General features: G+C 40.1%; 1 protein-coding gene across 24 annotated transcripts in view; it reads left to right on the top strand.

The window, feature by feature from the left end:
• The window catches only part of PHLDB2 (pleckstrin homology like domain family B member 2), a 217,411-nt gene that overhangs the window by 147,849 nt on the left and 46,390 nt on the right, over positions 1–23,172 (top strand). For all 24 annotated transcript variants that reach the window (XM_072812385.1, XM_072812382.1, XM_072812378.1 and 21 more), the window contains 3 exons: positions 5,814–6,176; positions 11,920–12,063; positions 13,290–13,427. In XM_072812385.1, coding sequence (XP_072668486.1) covers positions 5,814–6,176; positions 11,920–12,063; positions 13,290–13,427 — 645 coding nt within the window. The remainder of the gene's footprint in view (positions 1–5,813; positions 6,177–11,919; positions 12,064–13,289; positions 13,428–23,172) is intronic.

The following is a 23,172-nucleotide window of genomic DNA, read 5'->3' as shown; positions in this document are numbered from 1 at the left end:
TTGTCAGATGGGCCTCTTCCTAGTGCAACTTTCTGGTGGAGGGTTCTCACGCACATGCTCTTTAACCAATGGATGGCAAGAAGAAAGCACTTCCCTGATTACAGGTCTGAAGGTAGACTTCCCAGGTAGACTATAAAATAAACTGTGCTTGGCTAGACATTAAACTGACTTTTATGAAGATTATTTGTAAAACCAAAAAAATACAAACTCCTTACTTATATATACAATTTCTTAATCAGCTCAGTTGTCCTAAACTGATAAAAATAGTACTAAGTAATATTTGGATAAACATGAAGCCGGTTACAAGGTTATAGGGCACTGTCTCCGCATAAGACCATCGTCTCTTCTGACATCAAGCACAAGTTCAGAGAGTTCCCAGAAACCACCTCCAGGTTCATGAATTCACTAGAATAAGATTATAGAACGCACTGAAAGCCATTACAGACAAGACTACTGTTTATTACAGGGAAGGGCTAAGATAAAAATCAGCCAAGAGAAGAGAAGCAGAGGGCAGAGTCAGGAGGTTCCAGATGCAGAGCTTCCACTGCTCTCTCCCTGTGGAGTCAGGGCGTGTTATTCTACCTACGTTGGTGTGCGACAATACCTAGAGAGTGTTGGCAACCAGGGAGGACCTCCTGAGCTTCAGTGTCCGGAGTATTTTTTGGGACTTCATCATGTGGGCCTGACTGTCCATTTGGTTAATCTCATCTCTACGTTTGACTGATCCCACAAGATCCCCAGTCCCCTACACAAAAATCACATGGTTGTCTCTCTGGAGTGGCCAGCCATCACCCCGAGACTGGTTATCATCAGGAGTGCCCAACTTTGTCCTAAACAAAGACAATCCTGTCAGGGATGACATAGATTACCTTCCAGAAGGCAACAGTGAAGGCCAGACCTCTCTTTGGGCAAGGCCAAATTCTTTATTATACAGTAAATAAATGAGCTGCCTTCAGTAGGATCTCTGAGGCTCTGGTCTCCAGCTTTTGGGCTCATTACCTGCTAGGAATTAAGCAAGGCTTATCAATCATAATGGACTTATGCAGAGAAAACAAAATAAAAAATTATCTCAGGCTTGAAACAGCATAGGTCTATTTCTCCTTCAGTCTCCATGGCCAGCATGGGTTGAATGAAGCCTCTGCTCCCCATTTCCTTGCTCGGTGTCCAGGCTCATGGAGCCAGCACCATCTGCAGTGTCACTCTGCCATGGCAAGGCAAGACTGGTAATGAATCGCTCGTTGGCCACCCAGGCAGAAGTGACACACAGACACACATTGCTTCTCACCCTTCAGTGGCCAGTGCAAGTTGGACAGTCATAGCTAGTTTAGGATTTGAGGAAATTGAAAAACCGCTGTACCCTGCGTTCAGAAAGATGAGAACTGATCATAATAGCCCTCGTTGCTACCCCAACGATAAATTTTAGGGATTTATCTCTAAAAACAAATAGACTCACATAAAAGTCTTTTAAGCATTGCTTCTGTTTTTCTTCCTCATTGTCCTACTTAAATGAGACATCAGAATTTGCTCATGGAATCCTGGAAATTCTGCTTACTTGCCATCAGCTCTGTCTCATTCTACCATCCACTCTTGCTAGTTTCTGACCAGGGTCTCTGACTCTTGCTAGTTTTTAATTTATGGTTATTGGGATCTCCTAAGTCCTGAAATACAGAGAAAGAAAGTTGACTTGGTTCTCTGCATGTACCTCGTCCCTCTTCCTCCAAAGAACCCCATCTTTCTAGCCCCGCAGGAGGTGCTTATCCCCAAATATATTCTATTGGTCCATGCTCTATGCCTTTGCTTATGTGGTTCCTTTATAGAAATGCCAAGCCCACCCCACTGGCCAACAGGCCACACAGACTCATATTTATCCCGGAGTCTCAACTCAAATTTGTCTTTCTGTAATTTTTGTCTACTACTTCCTTCTATGTGAATCTACTGGTTTTCTATAAATCTGTTTGCACTATTCTCTTTGACTGTTTGTACCTCCCACTAAAGATGTAAGGGTAGAAATGCTGTCCTCTGTCTTTGTGTCTCCAGCACATCAATGGCCTGAGAGTAACTTAATAGATCTTTGATGAACTGGTGATAATGGAGATATTGAATCTCTAGGGTGAACAGGAGAGAGAAAGAAGGTCATAGTTAGCAGTTACAGCAAGTCCTCTTATGAAAAAAATACTTTCTTTCAACTAAATTATTTCTAGCCATTAAAAGTTGACCCTTTTCTTTTACATAGCAAGTGACCCAATATAGTTAATTAGAACAGAAGGAGTTTAACAAAGATTTCCACTGTGTTTGGGTATTGACAACTGGTTTTCTGTATAATTTATTTCTGCACTACATTTATAGTGCCGTGGTCCAGACTGACTGCTCTTGGCTACCAGGGGATGGGTGGATTTGGGGGATGGATGAGATCCCTGACCGAGAGCTGTGAACTGCAGTGAGGCAATGCCAGATACATTCCTCTAAAAAGGAAAGAAATCCCTGAGGTCAAAACATAGTCTGCAGCTTTTTTTTTTTTCTTTCTTTCTTTTCTTTCTTTCTTTTTTTTTTTTTTAAATGCTAAGGGAAAGAATCGCACAACCATTTTCTTCAGGCTTATATTTTAAGATCTCATGTCCTCTTGAAGCTTTCTTTGATATATGTGATATATGGAGAGGAGAAAAGGGAAAACAGGGAGATAACAAAAGTATTTAAAATAATTTGATTCAAACGACCTACTTTCCAAGCCCGTAACACCAATGTTTTGTGCTGTTTAGATGCATAGGCTGTGGCTTTTCTAAAGAACACACAGCAGAATGCTGGCTGGGAGAGGTGGACAGGAATTGGAGACCTTCAAGAGGGTAGCCCTCGAAGCTTGGTAGGTCGCCAGGTGAAGCGCCAGATGAAATGGAGTTTTAGGTAGGGTGTGGTACATCTGAGTTTGCCGGTCTCCGTTGGTGTTGGATGTTCCACCATCATTATTAATAGTGCCCTGTTTGGTCCTCAAAGGTGTCCTGGTCTGGAATCGCCACCCTGATTTTAGGCCTCCTAGAGTGAGGAATAGCGGAGTGATGGATGGGAAGCAACAAGACTCTAGAGTGAAGAGGGCTCAGGGGAGAATTATTTTATGAGAGTACATGCTGTACAGAGTTTTCCTTAAAAGGCTTCATATAGTGCTCTCTGAAATACCTTGCAGACTTTCTTCTGACGCACTTCTCGACATCAGTTTATTTTTCTTTGGTGCAGCTTTTATGGGGCCAATGTGTCTCCACGCAGGCTGGATTTCTTTGAGACTCACGGGCAGCAGTGCTGCTTGTATGTGTGATTCATGCCTGGACAGATTGGCTGTGAATGGGGTGATAAGAATAGAGAGAAGCACATACCAGTAGACCACACTTCCTGTGCACAAGCCTTTGAATACTGCATTTCACTGTCTGAAATAGCATTCATCTTCAGGCTGGGATCATTTATTCCCTGTGGAATTAAGCAATAGCACTGGCAGCAGAAGAAACTATTTTGGGAAAGGGATGTGGGAGGAATTTGGCTGTGTATAACAGGCTAGACGTAAGTACCTTCCGTGGTTCCACACTGTTCCCCGAAGCCCTGGTAAGTGGGAATTGACAACCTTCAGATAATCCCACGTGTAGCTAATGTCCAGGGCAATGTATACATGCTGTGATCTCTAAGGGTCAGTAAAGATGGAGTTTAGAGGCTTCAATTTAAGTCCCCTAAATGGCAGAAAGAGAACTTTCCTTTGGAGATTAGCATTAGCTTCTAATGCAGATGCTGTTGAGAAGGGGTAAAATGTAACATCTTGCTCCTGTCCCCCTCCTTACACCTGCCCTTTCAGGTGGTTTTTGCATTTTCCCATGTAAACTTATCTCTATCCTTGGTGAAGTTTAAAATAAGGCAGTGAATGCTGTGTGCCCCCCCCCCCCACTCCCTCCCCATAAAGCTGAGGTGGGTAGGACTTGGCAGCTGGCGGCAGCTGTGAAGATAAATAGGCACCGGGGCTCCTGGATGGACAGGGTGCAGAAGGCGTGGGATGAGGTTTGCAGCTATGAGTGTCTGCTGTGGGACGAGGCCATGAGGACGGAGCTGCAGCTGGAGGCCAGAAGTTCAGGCAGTGAACAGGAGGTGGGGGCTTACAGGAACCAGTGGAATTAGTCCTTTTGATCAAGCTTTTGTGTTTGCAGGGGTGAGGGGGGCATAGAAAAGTCAGATACAACTTAAGTGACTTCTATCTTGTCATTTAATTAGTCTATTTATGGAAGCCAGGGAACCGTGTTGGTCTGTTTCTATTTAACTTTGCTGTTGGATAGTCCTTCAACTGACTGCCTTCAGAATTTTGTCTTTACAAATCAGCTACAATTAGAAATTGAAAACAGCACCCCAGTGCTACTTTAAAATTTTCTATTTTGTTACTACTAACCAGTTTGGAAAATGTTTTTCTATGGATGGCTTTTAAATTCTCTTTTCAATGTGGTAGTTGTCATCACAACAGATTGTTTTGTTATTTTAGTATTTTTCTTTCACTTTGGCCTTGGGATTAATGTGAGAGGCAGAGATGTTAAGGTTCCCCACTCCAAATAGTGCTGTCAGGGCTTAGGCTAAACATTTCATAAATTATATCCTTTGCTCACAAATATATAGTGAATTTACTAAAGTCAAAACCATAAATATCCACTTGTTTTGTATGGGGTGCTTCGTGAAGTGCCAGTAACTCATACCTTTATAGACATCAGTGGCCTATATACTGATTTTTTTAAGCAAATGAATTATCATTTTTTGAGAGTTTATAAGGATTTTATTTTAATTTATTTTATTTATTTATTTTTAATAATAAACACTGGGTGTTATTCTGTATGTTGGCAAATTGAACACCAATGAATTATCATTTTTTTAAAAAAGATTTTATTTATTTATTCATGAGACACACACAGAGAGAGGCAGAGACACAGGCAGAGGGAGAAGCAGGCTCCATGCAGGGAGCCCGATGCGGGACTCGACCCCCGGGGTTTCCAGGATCAGGCCCTGGGCTGAAGGCGGCGCTAAACCGCTGAGCCACCCGGGCTGCCTCATGAATTATCATTTTATTTTCCAGTTAAATGAATCAAAATGATCTCAGAATCTGAAATACATTGATGTCTTTCTATCTGGACATGACATGAAAAGTTTTTCATTTTTATGCAACATTTCTACTTCTTCATAATTTTAATTACTCACGTGAGAAGTTGATGGAAAAGACCTTTATCTCGTGACAAGAAATAAGAAAAGTATTGAAAATTTTGAGGCCTGTCAAATAAAATATTGAAAAAATTCAAGGAGAAATGTTTTTTATATTAGAAGATTCTTTAGCATTTTTCTTTCATGTCTGTATCTCTAGGATGCTAGAGAATTAACTTTAAGCGCAACTGTGAAGTCAATAGTGATGAAGGAACTAGGTATGTTGGAGGCAGAGAGGTAGAGAAGGAAAGGGGAGGGAAGATATTTTAAAAAGGAGATTGAAGAAAAACCTTTGAAGTGTTCAGAGAAATGATAAATATCAAGAAAAGGCTTCCCGAGGGCTGCCACATGGTAGGATCAGCAATGGGACATTCAAGGAGAGAGGACGGCCAGAATTGAGTTTGGGAAGAAAATCAGGCCTTTTTCACCTGGGTTTCATATAGATCCTTAAACGCACCCAAGAGAGATGATGGACACTCATCACCGGCCTGCCGTCTGTGGGTTGACCTGTGGGATGAAATCGCCAGTGGTCCCAGCCTCTCCAATCTTTTTATTCGTGATTGTGTGTGTCCTCACACTACCTGACCTTCCCCTCTTCTGCGTTCTAGGAGAGACAGCGTCTGGAGACCATCCTCAGTCTATGTGCTGAATACACGAAGCCCGACAGCCGCTTGTCCACGGGCACCTCCGTGGCAGATGTGCAGAAGATCAATAAGGAGCTTGAGAAGCTGCAGCTGTCGGACGAGGAGTCCGTGTTTGAAGAAGCCGTGGTGAGCCCTGACGCCAGGTACAGGTGCCACCAGAAGGCTTCTCTCCATGACGCCGACTTGCCGGTCTTTGGGAGCATCGGTCAGAGCAGTGCCAGCCTCCTCTCCCCCAGGAGCATCAGGAATGATGACCTGCTCAGGGACTTCACGTCAGCCTTTCTGAAAACTTCCAGCGAGTCTGCTTACCTTAGTATCCTACCAAAGGTAAAGGCGACAAAGCAAAAAGACCAGGATTTAGGACGTGGGGCTTATTGGCCTAGAGACTAGAGGTTTTACCTTTACTTGCTTTCCAAAATGTTCTCAGTGAAGCTTCGATTTAAGAGGTCATTAGCTAAACAGGTGCAGCAAATTAGGGTGTTTACCATAAAGTAACAAAGGTGCCCCAGAAAAAACTGTAGCTGTACAGAAAAGTCAAAAGAAAGAAGTTTCTCTTCTTTCTCTCTGCCCCCTCCCAGTTGTACGCCTGAGAAATAAACACAAAGTGTCTTACCTGCCCTCTTAATATTTCTGTGCGTATATGGCTATGTGTTCTATGCACACACACACATATCTAAACATGCAGTGTTCTGCTCTTTTTCTTTTCCTCACTAAATATCTGAACATCTTTGCATTTTAGTATACACAGCTCTGCCTCATTCTTTTTAATAGCTGACTAGTATTCTGTTGTTTGGAAATACTATGTAAACTGTCCCTAGTTTTTTTTTTACTAATAAAATCTATAGGCAGCAAATAACTGTGCAAATGTATCTGCAAGATCATTTACTAAAATTGGAGTTGCTGAATCAAAGGGTTTTTATATTATTCATTTTTCCAAATATTTCAATATTTTCAATATTATTCCAATATTTCCTAATTATACTCTGGGAAGATTATACATTTCCAGGTGACACTTGCACTAACAGTTTATGAGCACACCTTGTTCTCCATTCACTTGGCCAAGGCTGTATATTATCATAATTTTTTAATATGCCAAGTTAATTGGTGTTTAATTTGCTTCTCTTTAATTATGCACCTTTTCATATTTTCAGTTGTTAATTTGTATATTTGACCCACTTGTTCATGTTCTTCACCCATTTTTAAAAATCTTCTTATCTTGTTTTTACTAAGTAATATGAACTACCTATAAGGAAAGTAGCTTTTATCATGAGCGGTCTTCCCCTTGACTTTACTTGTGATATTTTTTAGAGGTATAGGAGTTTAAGATTCATATGTGGTTATAATTATTGCTTAGTCTTCTGGTTGTATAATTTCAAAATGTCCTTCAAATTTGAGGATTTCTTAAATGGAATTGAAGGATAATCTTTTGATGTTACTTTTTTCACCTGTGTGTGAAAAAATAATTTTTTTTTTTGAGACAGAGTGTGTGCAGGCATGCAAGTATGTGACTGGAAGGCAGAGGGAGGGGAGAGAGACAATCTTAACCAGGCTCCATGCCCAGCTCAGAGCCCAGTGCAGGGCTTGATCTCACAACCCTGAGATCATGACCTAAACCAAAATCAAGAGATCAAGAGTCAGATGCTTAACTGACTAAGTCATCCAGACGCCCCAGGAATCTTTTTTCTATGAGATTAAAATAAAAATTCTTTTTCCCCTTATCTAGAAAGGATTTAAGAGAGCTGCAAGAAGACATAAATTTTATTGAGATAAAATTAACACACCAAAAATAGTAATTAGGAGGGGGAAAACAGACACCATAATCACAATAATTTATTTATTTAAATAAACAGGATTAATTAAGTAAGTAAGTAACTCTGACCATGAAGTTCCATTCTGAGATTCTTGGCAATTATACCCAAAGAATCAAAACCACCAAAAGATACATTAGTTAAGTTTTTGTTGTAGGAGGAGGACACAAACTGATTAAGAGAAAGACCTTATCATGGTGCTAAATTCTGACGTTAGTTTATTATCACCTGGAGTATTATTCAGGAGGAGTTTGTGTGTTGGTTTTGACTTTTTCACTCCATGTTCCTTGGAAGACGTCTGTGTCTGCCTTCTGAGTTCTCCCATCATCGACATCAGGACTCAGAAACGTCCAGTCCTTCTTTCTCCTAATGACCACGTTGACCTTACTCATTCTCAATGGAGAATACTTCTGAATAGGACATTTGTTTCTACTGCCAGAAAGTTGTAACTGTTAGAATCTAGGATGGGGGGCGGAATCAAAAGTTGTTTGTGTTCAGGCGAAGTAAATGACCCGCCGTTTGAAAACTTGAGCTGTTTTCAGCAGCCATGAGGCTTCCTTTGAAGTCCTTGGCTTCCTTTTCATTTAAAACCCTTTTCCATTTCTTCCATCATGGGCAGCTGCCATGATGTTTGTTTAAGCAGTGAGCTGTGTGTCTCTCTTTAAGGACAATCTTTTGGGAGGCAGGTTTCTTCCTGAAGAGGCCTGAGACAAGAGCCGCTGGTGTGTAAATGGGCAGATGATGGCAGATGTTTTTAATTGCTCAAATATGCTTTTGTGGAAAAGGAGGCCTCTGAAGCTTAGAGCAGCCTCTGTTGCAGCAAGACATATAAGACTGTGCATCCTTTAGAGACAGGAAATGTCAAAGGCACCTCTGGTTACCACGCAACAGCTTAGGCAGAGAGTGAGGGAGGGGGATGCATTCCAAGGATGGAGGTTTGCATTTATGACTTTTTGGAGACAGATATATATTACCTTAGGACCGATAGGAGAATGTTTTATTAAGTCCTGACCATTTGTTTTGGATGCTTTCCTTCTTAGTAATCTGCTGACTCAATTATTTCCTTAGCAAAGAACAGAGTCCATTATTAATTGATCTAAGGATCAATAGAGAAGAAAGGAATGTGACAAACACTCTAACCTGATTTAAGGAAGCAAAGCTTTTAATGATTTTTAGGAAACTTGAGGTTTAGCATTCTGGAACTTGTTTTATCTAACATTTACAGTTACAGATGACCTTGGAAATATGCTTATTTTATTTTATTCTATTCTATTTTTTTAAACATTTATTTATTTTAGAAGGAGAGGAGTGAGAGTGTAGTGGGAGGGAGAGGGAGAGAAAATCTCCAGCAAACATCCCACTGAGCACAGAGCCCAACACAGGGCTCGATCTCATGACCCTGAGATCACCACCTGAGCCAAAACCAGAGGTCAGATGCTTAACTGACTGAGCCACTCAGGCTCCCGAAAATGTGATAATTTTAATTGGCTTTTGTGAACCCCGTCTTCTGCCACCTGAGATGAAAGCTGAGAGTACCTCACTCTTCTCTCTTTTTTCCTGTAGCGTTGGGATGTAAGCAACACACACAGTGCTGTGTACGTTTACGTACAGCATTGTGACCTTACTTACAAATATTGTGAAATGATTACCACATTTAATTTAACTAACATCCATTACTTCATATAGTTATTTGAAAAAAAAAAAAAGTTCTTTTCCTTGAGAACTTTTCCCCTCTTCTCTCTGAGTAATCATTCTCCGCTGGATTGCCCTCACACTTGCACACATTGCAACTTCCTCTGATTGCAAGGAGTTTCCAAGAAGATATTTGAGGGGAAAAAAGTAGATAAAAAGTTTCCTGTTCCTACTGTCTCTCCCCTTTTCTTTGTGGAGATCAGGTGCCCTCATGGCATATTTGGGGATCCTCATACATGTGTAAACAATATTCTCATCCCACTCCATTACAGACCATTTAGCATTTTAGAATCTCTTTAGAAGATCTTGCTCTTTATAAATAACAAAGAAGAAGAACCATTTCCTACATAGCATCGATTGCTATAAACAGCCTCTCAAATAGTCTATAATCAAATATGCCTACTGTGATCAAGTTTTTAGAAACTTTGAGTTAGGAGTGCCTGGGTGGCTCAGTCGGTTGAGTTCTGACTCTTGATTTCAGCTCAGGCCATGATCTCAGGGTCGTGAGATCCAATGCCGAGATGGGCTCCATGCTCAGTGTGGAGTCTGCTTGTCATGGCATGGGGGCACAAGCAATCTCTCTCTCTCTAAAATAAATAAATAAATAAATAAATAAATAAATAAATAAATAAATAAAATCTTCAAAAGAAAGGAAGAAAGAAACTGAGCTAGACATTTATAATCACCACTGTCACCTTTCTTCACCTTCTACTTGTTTGGAAGGTGTAGGGTTTTGCAAATTGTTCAGCTTTTGTTTTGTCTTAATGCTTTACTTCCACAAGTGAGAGAGATATTTTTAAACCATGTTGGCAGTTGAAACCTAATATGAAATGTTAGCTCAACAGGATACTGGCCTTCTTGAGGCTTTCCTGCTAGGATGACACGTCAGTGGTTTTGGAATGCCATTCACTCTTACAGGCCTTCCTCACGCCCTAAAACGGGCACCTGAGCATTAAGACAATGGGATTCATTGTCTGTGATAAAAAAGTCAGCGGTTGTTTTATTAATTGGTAAGATACTGCATATAAGACGGCAATTAAAAGTCTAAATGTCAGAGTTTAGAAGGCCTGCGTACTTCTGCTAATCAACCTGAGATCCTGTGACATCTCAATTGTTTAATCTCCTTAAGGCGCAGTGAAGTAGGATAAAGAATAAAGAATATGAATAAAGAAATGCCACATGCTGGCTATCTTCTTGACGTTATTTTCAAGATCATTAAATAAATTAAATGAACTTAGTGAGGCATACTAAATTTTATTGATCTCTTTGGTTAATATGAATCTTCTTTGCCCTGACTAATGAGTAATCTTCAATAATTTACTTATCCAGGCTGCTATTTTTAATGTCCAAGTATGAAATTATTTCATGGTTAACTTACTAATGCAAAGAAATTACATCTTTTTCAAGGAGAGATAAAAACTGAATAAATAATGTGCCAATACCCCAGCATCCTTTGACTTGCAGAAAGACTGATCTCTAGAAGGCAATATCTAGAATAACTAATTCTAGAAAGAATTCCTGAAAGAAGAGGCTATTTTGAATTCACTGTTCTCTCTTCTTAAAACAATAGGCAGTCCCATTTTGGCTGGTATCTGATCCTAAATATTCCTTTCTTCCCTGGGCATTTGTCATAACTCTGTTCAGGGGTGGAAGTCTGTTCTCTCTTACTTAATTTCTTTCCTGACTTTCTCGTTCCTTGCCAAGGAACTCAAGCTTTTTTTCTATGCAATGATTTTGTGAATGATGACCCGTGTCCTATTTTGTGTCCCAAAAGCCCATTGGCCCAGTAGTGTCTTAGTATATGTGCTGCCGAAGCGAGCACGCAGTAGTGTCTTAAACATTATACAGGAAGAAGGTTCTGTAGGATAAAGACAGTAAGTAATGTGCAAACACAAGAAGTGAACCATGAGTTAACTTCATATTAAGTGTATAGTTTTCACTCATTTTGGGAACCTCCAAAGTAATAAGGCTTGTATTGTCCTGATTCTTCACTTTATGGAACATTGTGGTGAGAGGGGCCAAGAGCATTATACCCACTTTTCCACAGTGTGTTAGAAAGGAAACAAACATGAATGCACTCATTCACAGAAAACCCAGGAAGTGGGACCCAGGAGGATGGCTAGAGATTCAGAAGACTGTTGTAGGAGCTATGCTCACTCAGAGATGGGAGAGAATATGGGGCTTGGAGTGAAGGTAGCAGCATACCCAAGAGATTCTTGAGGAAGATGTCAAAAGTCTTGTATAGCTTTTAGTTCTTTGCTGTGCCAAACTTTCTCTATAATCTTAGAGAAGTCGCTCCAATCTCTATGGACCACAACTTCCTCAACTATATAACCTCTTAAAAGAATATGAATGGGTGAGTTTAAGTTGATTTGTATGAGGTAACTTACAAACCTTACTGCTGCGGATTTGTGGGAAAATGCAGAATTGCAACTGAACAATCACCAGGATGCTTTTAGAATCCAAAGAGGTCTGGAGACTTTGAAACAAGAGACTTACTACTGGTTTATAAATTGGGAGATTCTGGAATTGAGGTGTGAATAGCCCTTTTCTGTGTTGATTAATTGCAGACCCCAGAGGGTATAAATGAAGAACAAAGGATTCAGGAGTTGGCAGCAATGGAGGAGACCCGGATAACAATTCTAAATAACCTCGAAGAACTTGAACAAAAAATCAAAGACATAAATGACCAGATGGATGAGTCTTCCAGAGAGGTATAAGCCAGGAGTTGATTTTTTACCCCTCCCTTGTTTCTCACTTTCCTCTAGCTTAAGAATATTACTGCCTATTAAGGCATAGACTTTGGAAGCAGAATACATAGAAATCAACAATGAATTAATATTTTTTTCAGTGCACCCTGTATAGGGTAAAAATAGCTTTTTTTAAAAAAAATTTCTTTTTCCTTATCTTTTTTTTCTTAAGTCAGATGAGTCAAACATATGAAGCCATTTTTGATGTACTTTGGATATAATCAATTTTGTCTTGGGCAGCCCCGGTGGCTCAGCGGTTCAGCGCCGCCTTCAGCCCCGGGAGATCCAGGATAGAGTCCCACATCAGGCTCCCTGCATGGAGTCTGCTTCTCCCTCTTTCTCTCTGTCTCTGTCTGTATGTCTGTCTGTCTCTCTCTCTCTCTCTGTCCCTAATAAGTAAGGAAAATCTTAAAAAAAATTTTTTTTGTCTTAACTAGTGTGTGTTTTCCGACTTGCTATAGATTTGTCTGTCAGCTGAGGTGTCCAAGTTCAAATCCAACAGTTTCCTGAGTATGCTTACTATGAGCTGGACATCATGTTGGTACTATAGGGGGATTTATATATGAATCAAACATAGACTAGCTTTCTAGAGGTTTGCAAACCAGAGAGGAGACAGACACATTGTCTATTACTATAATAGGAGAAAGGGGTAATTTTCATACTATCTCCACGGAGCAAGTAGGAGCAAATGCTTCTGCCTAGCATGTGTATACTCACAGATGATGCAGATAGCTATAAGTAGAAGGGGACTGCTCACCTGTCATCTTATACACAGACCCTGGACGTCCCTCCTGCTGGCATTGCTAAGAATGCATCACTTGCATGCTGGGCCGGGTGTAATTTTCACTTCCCATGCTCTGTGGACAAACAAAGACAGACACAGCTGCTCCCAAGATGGTTTGTGCTTGAGCCTGAATCTGAGCAAATAGGTCAAATATTATGGAGAAGTTAGTAGAAAAGGAGTTATAGTAGAGAAATTAAATGATAGGTAGATTTCTTAGTAAATACATTGTGGGCTGTCCGGCTTTCTTATATAGGAATTTTGAGTCTCACCTGGACTAGATCCCACAGTCCGACTGATAGCATAGTACCTTTTGAAATTTGTAGTTGTTAAAAATGCACCTCTAAAGTGGGCAGTTGAGAATCTCTCTGAAGGTGAAACACCTCTGAGCTTTGTTTTGTGTCCTCAGTTGGATATGGAATGTGCTCTTTTGGACGGAGAACAAAAATCTGAAACAACTGAACTTATGAAAGAGAAGGAAATTTTGGATCATCTAAACCGGAAAATAGCAGAACTGGAAAAGAACATTGTTGGTGAAAAGACCAAGGTAAAGGAAAAGTATATTCGAATGCAATGTTTATGAGCAATATGGTGATTCCATTTGGTCAAATTTAAATGTTGTATGAATTGCCGTGGTTTTGGATTTGTGTGTCATGTTCCTGGAGACAGTGGTTCTAGAGGAAAGCCTTAAGATGAGGTAAGTTCTTCGCAAAGAACTGTCAGTGACCGAGCTGTGGATGCTGAGAGTAGAGCCCATTGAACTTTCGATCTGATATTCATGGCATCCAAATCTACTTGAGATGAGTGACTTGCTTTTTTTCCAGCAGCCTTTCTGCTCTTCTGATTGCACTGTGTTTTTTAAAGATTGTTTTCAGCATGCTAAACTTAACCACTGGTATCCTATGGGGATGACTTAAGCATATTCATATATGGTTGCCTTTTTCCTTTTCATTTTTCTGTTTATTAAAACTTTGAATGGGAACCATTCATCTCATCTGTCTTGCCTTGCCATTGTCTTCAATGCAAGAGCACTGCTCTTTGACAAATGAAGTGGAGTTGACAGGGAATCCTCGCACACTGCCAAGTGGAAAATAGCCATGAAAGACAGTTGACACTTACCTTGAAAAAGGTCTTACACATACATTTCAGCCGCAACCTGAATGTTGGTGGATATCTACTAGGGAAAGTGAGAAAAATTACCTACAATTTTTAGAATTCAGGGTAGTTGTTGGTTTTTTTGTTTGTCTATTTGTTTCCCCTGGGAAATATTTTACTCACTCTTCTCTCACATTCTGAGTTAATTACAGCTAAACTAAGCCTAAAATTAAAAAATGAAATTCCAGTTTCAGAGGGAAGAAGCAAATGAACTTGAACACATTCTTCCTTGTATACCATCTTCTACACTAAGCTGAGAAAAAGAAAAAAAATCACTTTGAGTAAGTTCTAGTGGGTAGTATGTGGAAAGGATTTCTACTGAATGTGGCCTCCTTTTTAGGCTCTTCTTTGTTTGAGACCCTATAAATAAGGGCATTTGATCTTGGTGCCAGAGAATGAACTCAAAGTGATATTGTCAGAAATTGATGTCAGACTAACAGCTACACATCAATTTCTTGGTTGCCTGCTTGTCAAGATTAACTACACAGCTTTTTCACATTAAGTTTTATGTCCATTCCTTCTAGCTCCAGACTTTGAAATAGTTAAGAAACCCATTTGGGTTGTTGGTTTTTTTTTTTTTTTTTTTTTTTAAAGCTCAAAATGAAGTCAAAGGATTGATTGTCTAGATCTGCAGTAGAGGCTGATTCTGCTTTTTCAAAATTCAGCATGGGTATAGCAAGAAATTGTGGGAAGTATTAGAAGTCTTTGTTTGGGGTGCTTATTAGTATTTATTTTTATATGGAAAAACTTATGGGACATAGGAATGGGTATCATGTTCTCCATGAACCTTCCTCATGGATGTAGTTATTTATTGTTGTGTAACACACACGTGGCATGGCCTGCAAATTCTATTTGTCTCTATCATTAGCATGAGACACAAAAGTGAAGCAAGCCATGTCAAAGCTTAATCCCATCTCCCAGGGAAAGTTGTGTTATATTCTGAGGACCTGAAGGAGAGGTGGGACTCCTGAGGACCTGAAGGAGAGGTGGGCAGAAACAAGAAAGGAGGCCACCTCCATCCTTCCTATTATTGTTTTGGTAAGCTTGACAGAGGCTGTGCATAGGAGAGGGGACGGAGGGGGCTAGAAGTTTAGGACTGGCTTGTGCAGCTGTTAGGGGATTCGTTGGTCTTAGAAAGTGGGATTATTGTCTGTCATCACATGGTATAAAAAGTGGCAGAAACTGGCTTTGGATTAGAGCTTCCAGAGAAGGACAAGGGAAGTGGAAATAGACTGGACTAGATGACATATCTAGTCATACATATTTTGACAACCAAACTCAAAGAGAGACTCGATACCACTTGGCAGCATTACTATATTTTTCAAATAAACTTATACTAGTTTAAGACATGGCTGTTTCACGCTTTTATTCTGTTCAGACCTCTGGTCTGTTTTCCTCCCACTATGATGACCTCACCACCCACTTCCCTGAGAAACCAGATGTATCCTATCCTTCACAATGAAGGAAGGTTCTCTCCACCCCTCAAAGATGGAGATGCCTTTGGAGATACTGTGGGTGTCATCCCATCCTACTGTCTCAAGGTCAGCTCTCCTGTACCCCCCTCCCCCAGCCTTCCCCTCTTTACTGGACTGTTACTGCCAGCATATCAACATTATTTTTACGTTTTATTATTATTTAAATATAAACTGCCTTCCAGCTATTGCCATATCTCATTTCTCTTCATTGTAGCCATGCTTTTCAAACAGTGTTCCCGCTATGCTGTGAGGTCTCTTCCTCAGTTCCTAATTACCCATCGCCCCCATTACGGTCGGCTTAGACCCCCAGTATTCCATCAGAAGTGTGTCTCTTAACATCTAAGTACTGCCCAGCCTACTGCATTTTTTTAGTTCTCTTGCGATCAGACTTCCTGGGCAGCATTCAAGACTGGGGACAGATCTTTTTCTTCATACTTGCCTCTCCCCATCCACCATTTGGCCTCTGGGTGCCTCCTCTTCTGGTTCCCCTTCTCTTTCTCTTCCTCATTCTCTCTGACTTCTCCAGCTGGGTTCCCTTTGCTTGTTCCTCTACCTCTGTAAAACCAGTTGCTAGAGTGTTTGTCTCTGATCTGAACCCTCTTCTCTTATATCCTCACATTCTTTTATAGCCATGGCTTCCCATGACCTGTATATGCTGGTGACAGTCAAGTGTGTCTGTAGCCTCCAACACTTTCCTGAACTTCTGACTCATATCCTATAGTCTACCTGACATCTGCACTCAGACATTTCACAGCTACTGCCGACTCAATGTTCGTAATGAACTCTTGATCTTCTCCCCCTTGTCTTCCACACTTCACCTCACCCCCACCAGCAATCCTGTTCTTCCTCCAGTGTTCCCAGTCCAGGAGATGGCATCTGCAGCCACCTCTATATCCAAATGGAAACCTGAAAGTAGACCTTGACCCTTCTTTCTCCATCACCTTCACATTAAGAGTTCTCAGTTAGTTTAGCTTCTCTGCATCTCCACTAACAGCGTTCTATTCTAACCCATCAGAATCTCTTCTTTACTTCCATTCCCATTTGCTTCCCTTTAGCTCCTTCTCTTCATAACAGCCAGAGCGAATTTTTAAAATATATAAATTAGGTCACCTCACTCTGCTTTGTGTTCCACCATATTTTATATAAGTTTTATGCAAATCTTAATTCCTGACCTGTCGCGTGCCTTTGTCACTCTCCCCTCCTTCACACAATGTACATACATGGTGACTTTCTTTCTATTTGTTTAAAGAGCTTCCCACCCCCACCCCCTGCCAGATCTGTTTCCTTGCAGATCTGTTTCCCATGCCTGGAATTCCCTTCCCCAAATTCCATATCTTGGTTCTGTCTTTCAGGGCTGAGGTTCATTGTTAGCTTTTCAGAAAAGCCCTTTCAGTTCTTTCCAGTTCAGATTATGTTCTCCCTGTTGTTCTTTTAGTCCTCGTACAAATCATATTTCATACTTCACATTTATTTGGGGCTTGTTAGATATGAATGCCCCTCTCCAGCATGTAAAATAGAGGAAGGCACTGCTACCCACTGTTTACCCAGCTTACAGCACTAGAATACCACCCAGTATGCTTCAGGAATATTGTCCTTGGATCTCCCGCTAACAGCAAGCCCAGGCGGGCCCTTAACAGAAACATTGAGCCAAACACCTGCTCAAGAGCTACGTGCTGCCAAGTTCAGGCCATCTGGGATGGTCTGCTTCAGTACACATGCCAGTGGGCTTGTAGTCACACTGCCAGTTGAGCCAGAGTGTAAGACAGAAGGAGGAAGTGGCCTTTGCCCCTTTGGATCTCGTTTCCTTTTCCATACACCTGTTGCTGCTGTCAGATATAAACTGTGGAATGAGAAAACCAAAACCTGGAAAGATATCCCCGTCGGGCAAGCTCTGCTTCAGATGTCCATAGCACATCCTGTAAGCCTGGCCCTGCTTTTTGGATACAAGGCCTAGAGCATAGGAAGAGGGCTTACTAACACCTCAAATTTCAAATACCGATGTGAAATTATTGACATTGTTTCCTTGGCACTGGAGGCCAGCCTTTAGTACTATTTCTCTTATCTGATTTGGGAACTAGCATTCTATTTTACCTATTTGGTATAAATTAATATACAGGTATCACTCACTTTTCAAAAGTTCACATTATGGTTGCCACACATTTGCGAAAGAATTCCATTAGAATCTACCTTCACTAACCAAAAGAAATCCGAAGAGGATTTCCGCTTTTATGCAAAAAGTTGAGAAGTGAACATAGCCTTCAGTGTATGGATAGGGTTCAGCATTTGTGCTGCCGTGAGCTGGTACAGGGGCAGCGTACACTCGCACCCTCAGCAGCCAGAGTGGTGCCATCAGGCTCCTTCCCCGGGAACTACAGCAGCATCGCAACATTAAGCAGCCACAGCTTCCAACTCTGGGAGTATCTGTGCTTGATCTCGCCTTGTTTATTCTGTACATCTGTTAGATGAGCAAGACGTGTCCTAAGGTATCAGGAAAGCCTAAGAGAGGTTATTTTGGAGGGTCTGGGAAGGCTTAAAATTTTTTCCATATAATTTAATGGTAATTGCTTCTTCACTTTACCCCATTTTGGCTTAGGAAAGGTTTCATAGGATTGCTCAACTTTCAGATACAGGGGGAAACCTGTATGTTATAGATGACTGCTATTTATTATATGCTACCATCAGTGATATAAACAACATAAAATATAGACAGGATATAAAATATGAACACATAAAATATAGACAGTGTATTCAACTATACATTTATTGAACATGTCTGCAGTGGCTCCCTGAACTGACTTTTCTCTGTCCTTAGGAGTTACACTGTCAAAAGCATCAGGAAACTCATTTCCATGTGGCTCTGAGCTAAATGCCACCTGCCTATTGTGTTTTCAGACAGTAGCCACATCACAGATAGAGTCTATGAATATGGGTAAACCCTGAACAAACATAAGTATTTGACTTGAACATAAGTCCAGAGAGGATATTTATTTGATGAAGCAGTAATCACAGAGGCCATAGCGCTTTCCTGGGGTGAGTAAAAGAAGAGAGAATTGTTAACCTCTGTCCTAGTGAACTGATTCAGTTTAATGAGTTTGGCGACAGAGTGGAGAAGCCACCAGGACCATGAAGGGTCATTCTGGCAAAGGCCTTGTTGTGAACTTGGCTTCCCTTCTTGCCACTCCCCCATTCCAAGGCACAGCCCAGTTGGAGCAACTGCTGAGCAGGTGTGGACACATGCATTTGGTTTATAGAGATTTTTCCCTATCTTTTTTTTTTTTAAGATTTTCCCTCAGTCTTTCCCTCGTTCTGACTACCGTAAGAATTCAAAACTAAAAATAGTTTTCCAATTTCCTCTACTTTATTATAGAGGAATTTCAATTTCCTCTAAGATTATTATCTGTGTCTCATCTCTGCTTCTTTGGCATGCAAAAATCAATAGCCAGTTGTACTGAAATTCAGTAAAATGGTTAAGGAAGGGCGCTGCATCTGTAGTCTTGTAGTAGAGTCTTTCCATTGCCCAGATGCTCATCATAAGGCTCAACCATTCTTTGTTTTAGGATCTGCCCTCACACAGATAGATTATGGTATTTGTTGCCATCCTGGGCTGTACTTGTTTATAACTAAACAGGCTTAAAGGTATGAATTGAAACTTAAATCACTCTATGCCATATAACATGTGCCACAGTGAAATCTCAAGTTATTTGATTATTTTTCCTACAATAAGCATATATCATTGTATCTTAAATGGTTACATTTTATTCCCCATTATTATCTTGCCAAAGTACCTGTTACTTCCTCTCCATCCTCCCTTCAGAGCCAGGGGAAGACAGAGAGCCTGGCCCAGAATTCCTCAGCAAAGTGTTAATGCTTCTTGAGTGCAAAGCGTTTGCCAGGTCACAGTCAGTGTTCAGAGGGGACCCAGCCCTTCCCTTGCCTCTTTCTTACATTTCAAAGTTAACTCCCTGACTAGAGGAAGTAGAAGAATATCGTGGGATTTGGGGATTAAATCAACAGGATTCCAGATTAGGGTTATTTTTTTTTTTTCTGGTGGTTGTTTGATTATACAAATCCCTAGGGTTCTGATTTTCCAGTTGTTTTCTACACTAAAAATCCATCAATTGTGTAATTAAAATGCCAAAGCTAAAGGAAATAAAATCCCAAAAAAGAAGTATAAGGATGTGCCTCTTTAGAGGCAGGCAGAGAATGAGTTCTCAGCTACCATTTGCTGACACAAGTCCATAATCTTTTCTCTGCAATTCTAACATCTGAAAAGTTATATGGGGGGAAAGATCATTTTGTAAGATTAACACCAAAACTTAGTTGGTTGTAAAACCTGACTCTGACTGATATTCACACTTGTGTAAATATTCATAAGTAGCTGCAGAAATAGAAATGTGTTTGATTATAGGTACTGGCCCAGACCTTACTGGAAATTCCTTTTAATACATGCTGTAGGAACTATGTTACCTCTATAAAATTCACAATATTCTGAAATCTGGAACACATCTGGCCTTAAGAATTTCAGATAAGTGATTTTGGACCTAAAGCCACTAATTGCCTAATCTGTGAACCCATGAGGATGCCTACCTCCCAAACCACAGGTTTTAGGAACTAGAAAGAAGGGTATTTCAGGGTATAAGGAAAGGACTTTGGATCAACTACCCTCAGAAATTATGGCTTAGGTACTATGAGTTTAAACATATCACTGCATCAACTCCAAACCCGACCCAATGTTTCATGAAACCCAAGTACTTAGTGCTGGGTTCTGTGCTAAACAGATTGAAAAATACAAAGATGGACCTTAAGTTTTAAGAAAATCTTTATTAAGCTAATAGAGTTGCCAGATTTAGCAAATAAATAAATAAATATTTGTGTGTGTATATATCTTCTATGTAATCCTATCCTATATCTCTCTATATATTTATATATAATAAAATATTTACATATGGAGGATGCTCAGGTACGTTTGAATTTCAGATAAACAGTAATTATGCCCTAAGCATTATTTGGAACATACTTATATTAAAAGATCATTTGTCATTCATTTAAAATTCAAAAAAAAATTTTTTTTAAGATTTTATTTATTCATGAGAGATATACAGAGAGAGGCAGAGACACAGGCAGAGACACAGGCAGAGGGAAATGCAGGGTCCATGCAGGGAGCCTGATGTGGGACTCAATCCAGGACTCCCGGATCATGCCCTGGGCCAAAGGCAGGGGCCAAACTGCTCAGCCACCCAGGGATCCCCTGAAATTCAAATTTAACTGAGTGTCCTCTATTTTATCTGGCAGCCCTATAAGCTTATAAAGTAAGCATCTTTTCAGAGTAACCTTGAACCATCTGCTTGCCAAATATAACTTAGATGTGGTAAAATTATTTCTTCATTGGTATTCAAGAATCTGTGTAATATTGAAATTCAAATAGAGCCAGCAACTTAATTTTCAGTTCCTTCCTTCAAAAATACAACTCAAAAGAGAGAAAACTTATGTTACTGTCTTCTAAGCACACATCCAGCAAAATCAGTGGTCCTATGATGAGTTTTGGATTATTAGGTTCATTAAAGATTACTGGTGCTTCTTGTGAACAAGCTTAGATTGCTTAGGGGAAACTCAGCCACACTCTTGATCATTTGTCTGACTAGAAGAGAGTCATTTTGCATCTGAACTTGAAATGTATCAGAATCTCACAGTCTACTCTTTGGTTTACTTGAGGCATTTAATCTGAGTGTAAAAAATTTGTACAATCGAGGTGTCACTTGTAAAAGGGACCTTTTATACTATGAAGTAAAGGCGCTAAGCCAAATGTTTTGAGAGCACTCTTTGGTGCCTTGTGTATTAATATCTTGTGTCTTCATTTAAAAAAAAAATGAATAGTTGTTAATCACTTTTGCCTCTCACATCAGCCTGAGTGGCTCATTCAGGGTTTCCTAACCTGGCTGTGTATGAGAAAAAATGGCAGGATTTTTTTAATTTAAATGCTCATAACCCTGCCTTTGGCTCCTGGATGTCTGACTGAGTGGAGACTGGGGAAATAGTATATTTAAAAGCTCACCCAGGTTTTTTTAATGTGCAGTCAGGGCTAAGAATCACAGAGCTGACTGGACTGTACGTTGTGAGGACAGTGATCAATCAGCCTTCTTCTTCTCTCTACTTACTCTCCTTATAAATATTTACTGAGTGAGTGAATAAACAACTCACCGTGGAAGCAAAGAGAAGCCTGATTTTATATACTGATTTCTGCTTTAATTTGCTGTGAATGATTTACCTTTGGCCATATATACACTTTAAGAACATCATTCTTAAACATTAAAAAAAAAAAAAAGGCAAAATCTGGCAGTGATTTTGAGACCCAGTTGGATTTTGCCAGCACATAAAGACAAATCAATACAAGAGCAGTGCTAATAGAAGCAGCCGTGTCTCTAGTGAAGTCACATTCTGTTCTTGGTTTTATAAATGCCCCCCTTGTACCTCTGGATTTTCCTGGAGTGTTCTAATTCCTTATACTCTTGTTTTTCCAATAACGTTAAATCTGTTAAATTTATTAAAATTTATGAAATTCTCATTAAAGTTTAATAAATTTATTGAAAATTTAGTTTAAATTTTATTTAATTTAAAATTCATTAAAAGTCACTTAAATACATTTGTTTCTTGAAAACAGATTTATGAATCCTAAAAGAAAAAGTGATGCTCACTGCCAATTTGGTGTTTAGAAAATATTGCTGTGCCTATAGTAATTAGAATAGATGAGTTTACCAGTTTCCATCTGGGGGAAGGAAGTAACACCCAATGTTCATGTTTTGCACATCAAAGGCAGGAATCCCTGAACCCTGAAATGCCATCGCAGAAGGTGATATTTTCGGCTCTAATTAACTAGTTGCCTAGAGCTAATTTTCCTTTGAAAACTTTCTGGGCAAAAAATAGAAAGTAGGAATATTCATTTCTTTCTGGCTTCAAGTTGGCCAACTTCTGGCTGGCACGAGAGTGATATCACCTCTCTGCTCCCCTGTGATTTATGGCCTGGCCCACCTGCCACTAGTTCTTTGATCCTTCCCCTTTACTTCCTTTGCCCTAGCTTTGGCCCCACTAAGCTTTTGCTCTGAGACCCACATAGTGGTCATAGCATTACCGGTAAACCAGAGAAGCTGCAGAAGGTTCTAATGGTGCACAATTCTTCTCACTGCTCCCTTATATGGAATCGCAAAACATTTTGAGCACCTCAGAAGGAAGGTACTATGTAAACATAAGTCACTTTCTATTAGTTATCTGTGCTTATCAGCAGTGATTAAAAAAAATGGGGGCATCAGAGGAATAGTTGAGCTATTTCTTCAGATTTAAGACCTGTGTTTTAGGCCAGTGCCTTTCCATATAATCAAATATCATATAATCAAATATCAATGTTTTCTGTCTGATGTAACTAAATTTCACAGTTTTGCTCATACAAGGTATTTAATGGGATTGGATAGTTGTTTGGGATTTTGTTTTTGTTTTTTGGGGGGTGTTATCGAACTTTTTTGAAACTAGAATTTCAGCAAAATCCTGTGATACAGTTATCTAGAAATAGAACTCTTTTTGGATAAAACTCTTCTGCTGTGCTGGTAGTGGGCACTGAGGGGGGCACTTGACGGGATGAGCACTGGGTGTTATTCTGTATGTTGGCAAATT

The sequence above is a fragment of the Canis lupus genome, chromosome 35 (assembly GCF_048164855.1).
Source record: "Canis lupus baileyi chromosome 35, mCanLup2.hap1, whole genome shotgun sequence".
In the NCBI taxonomy this organism is placed as follows: domain Eukaryota; kingdom Metazoa; phylum Chordata; class Mammalia; order Carnivora; family Canidae; genus Canis; species Canis lupus.
This window is presented reverse-complemented; position numbering and strand designations above follow the sequence as displayed.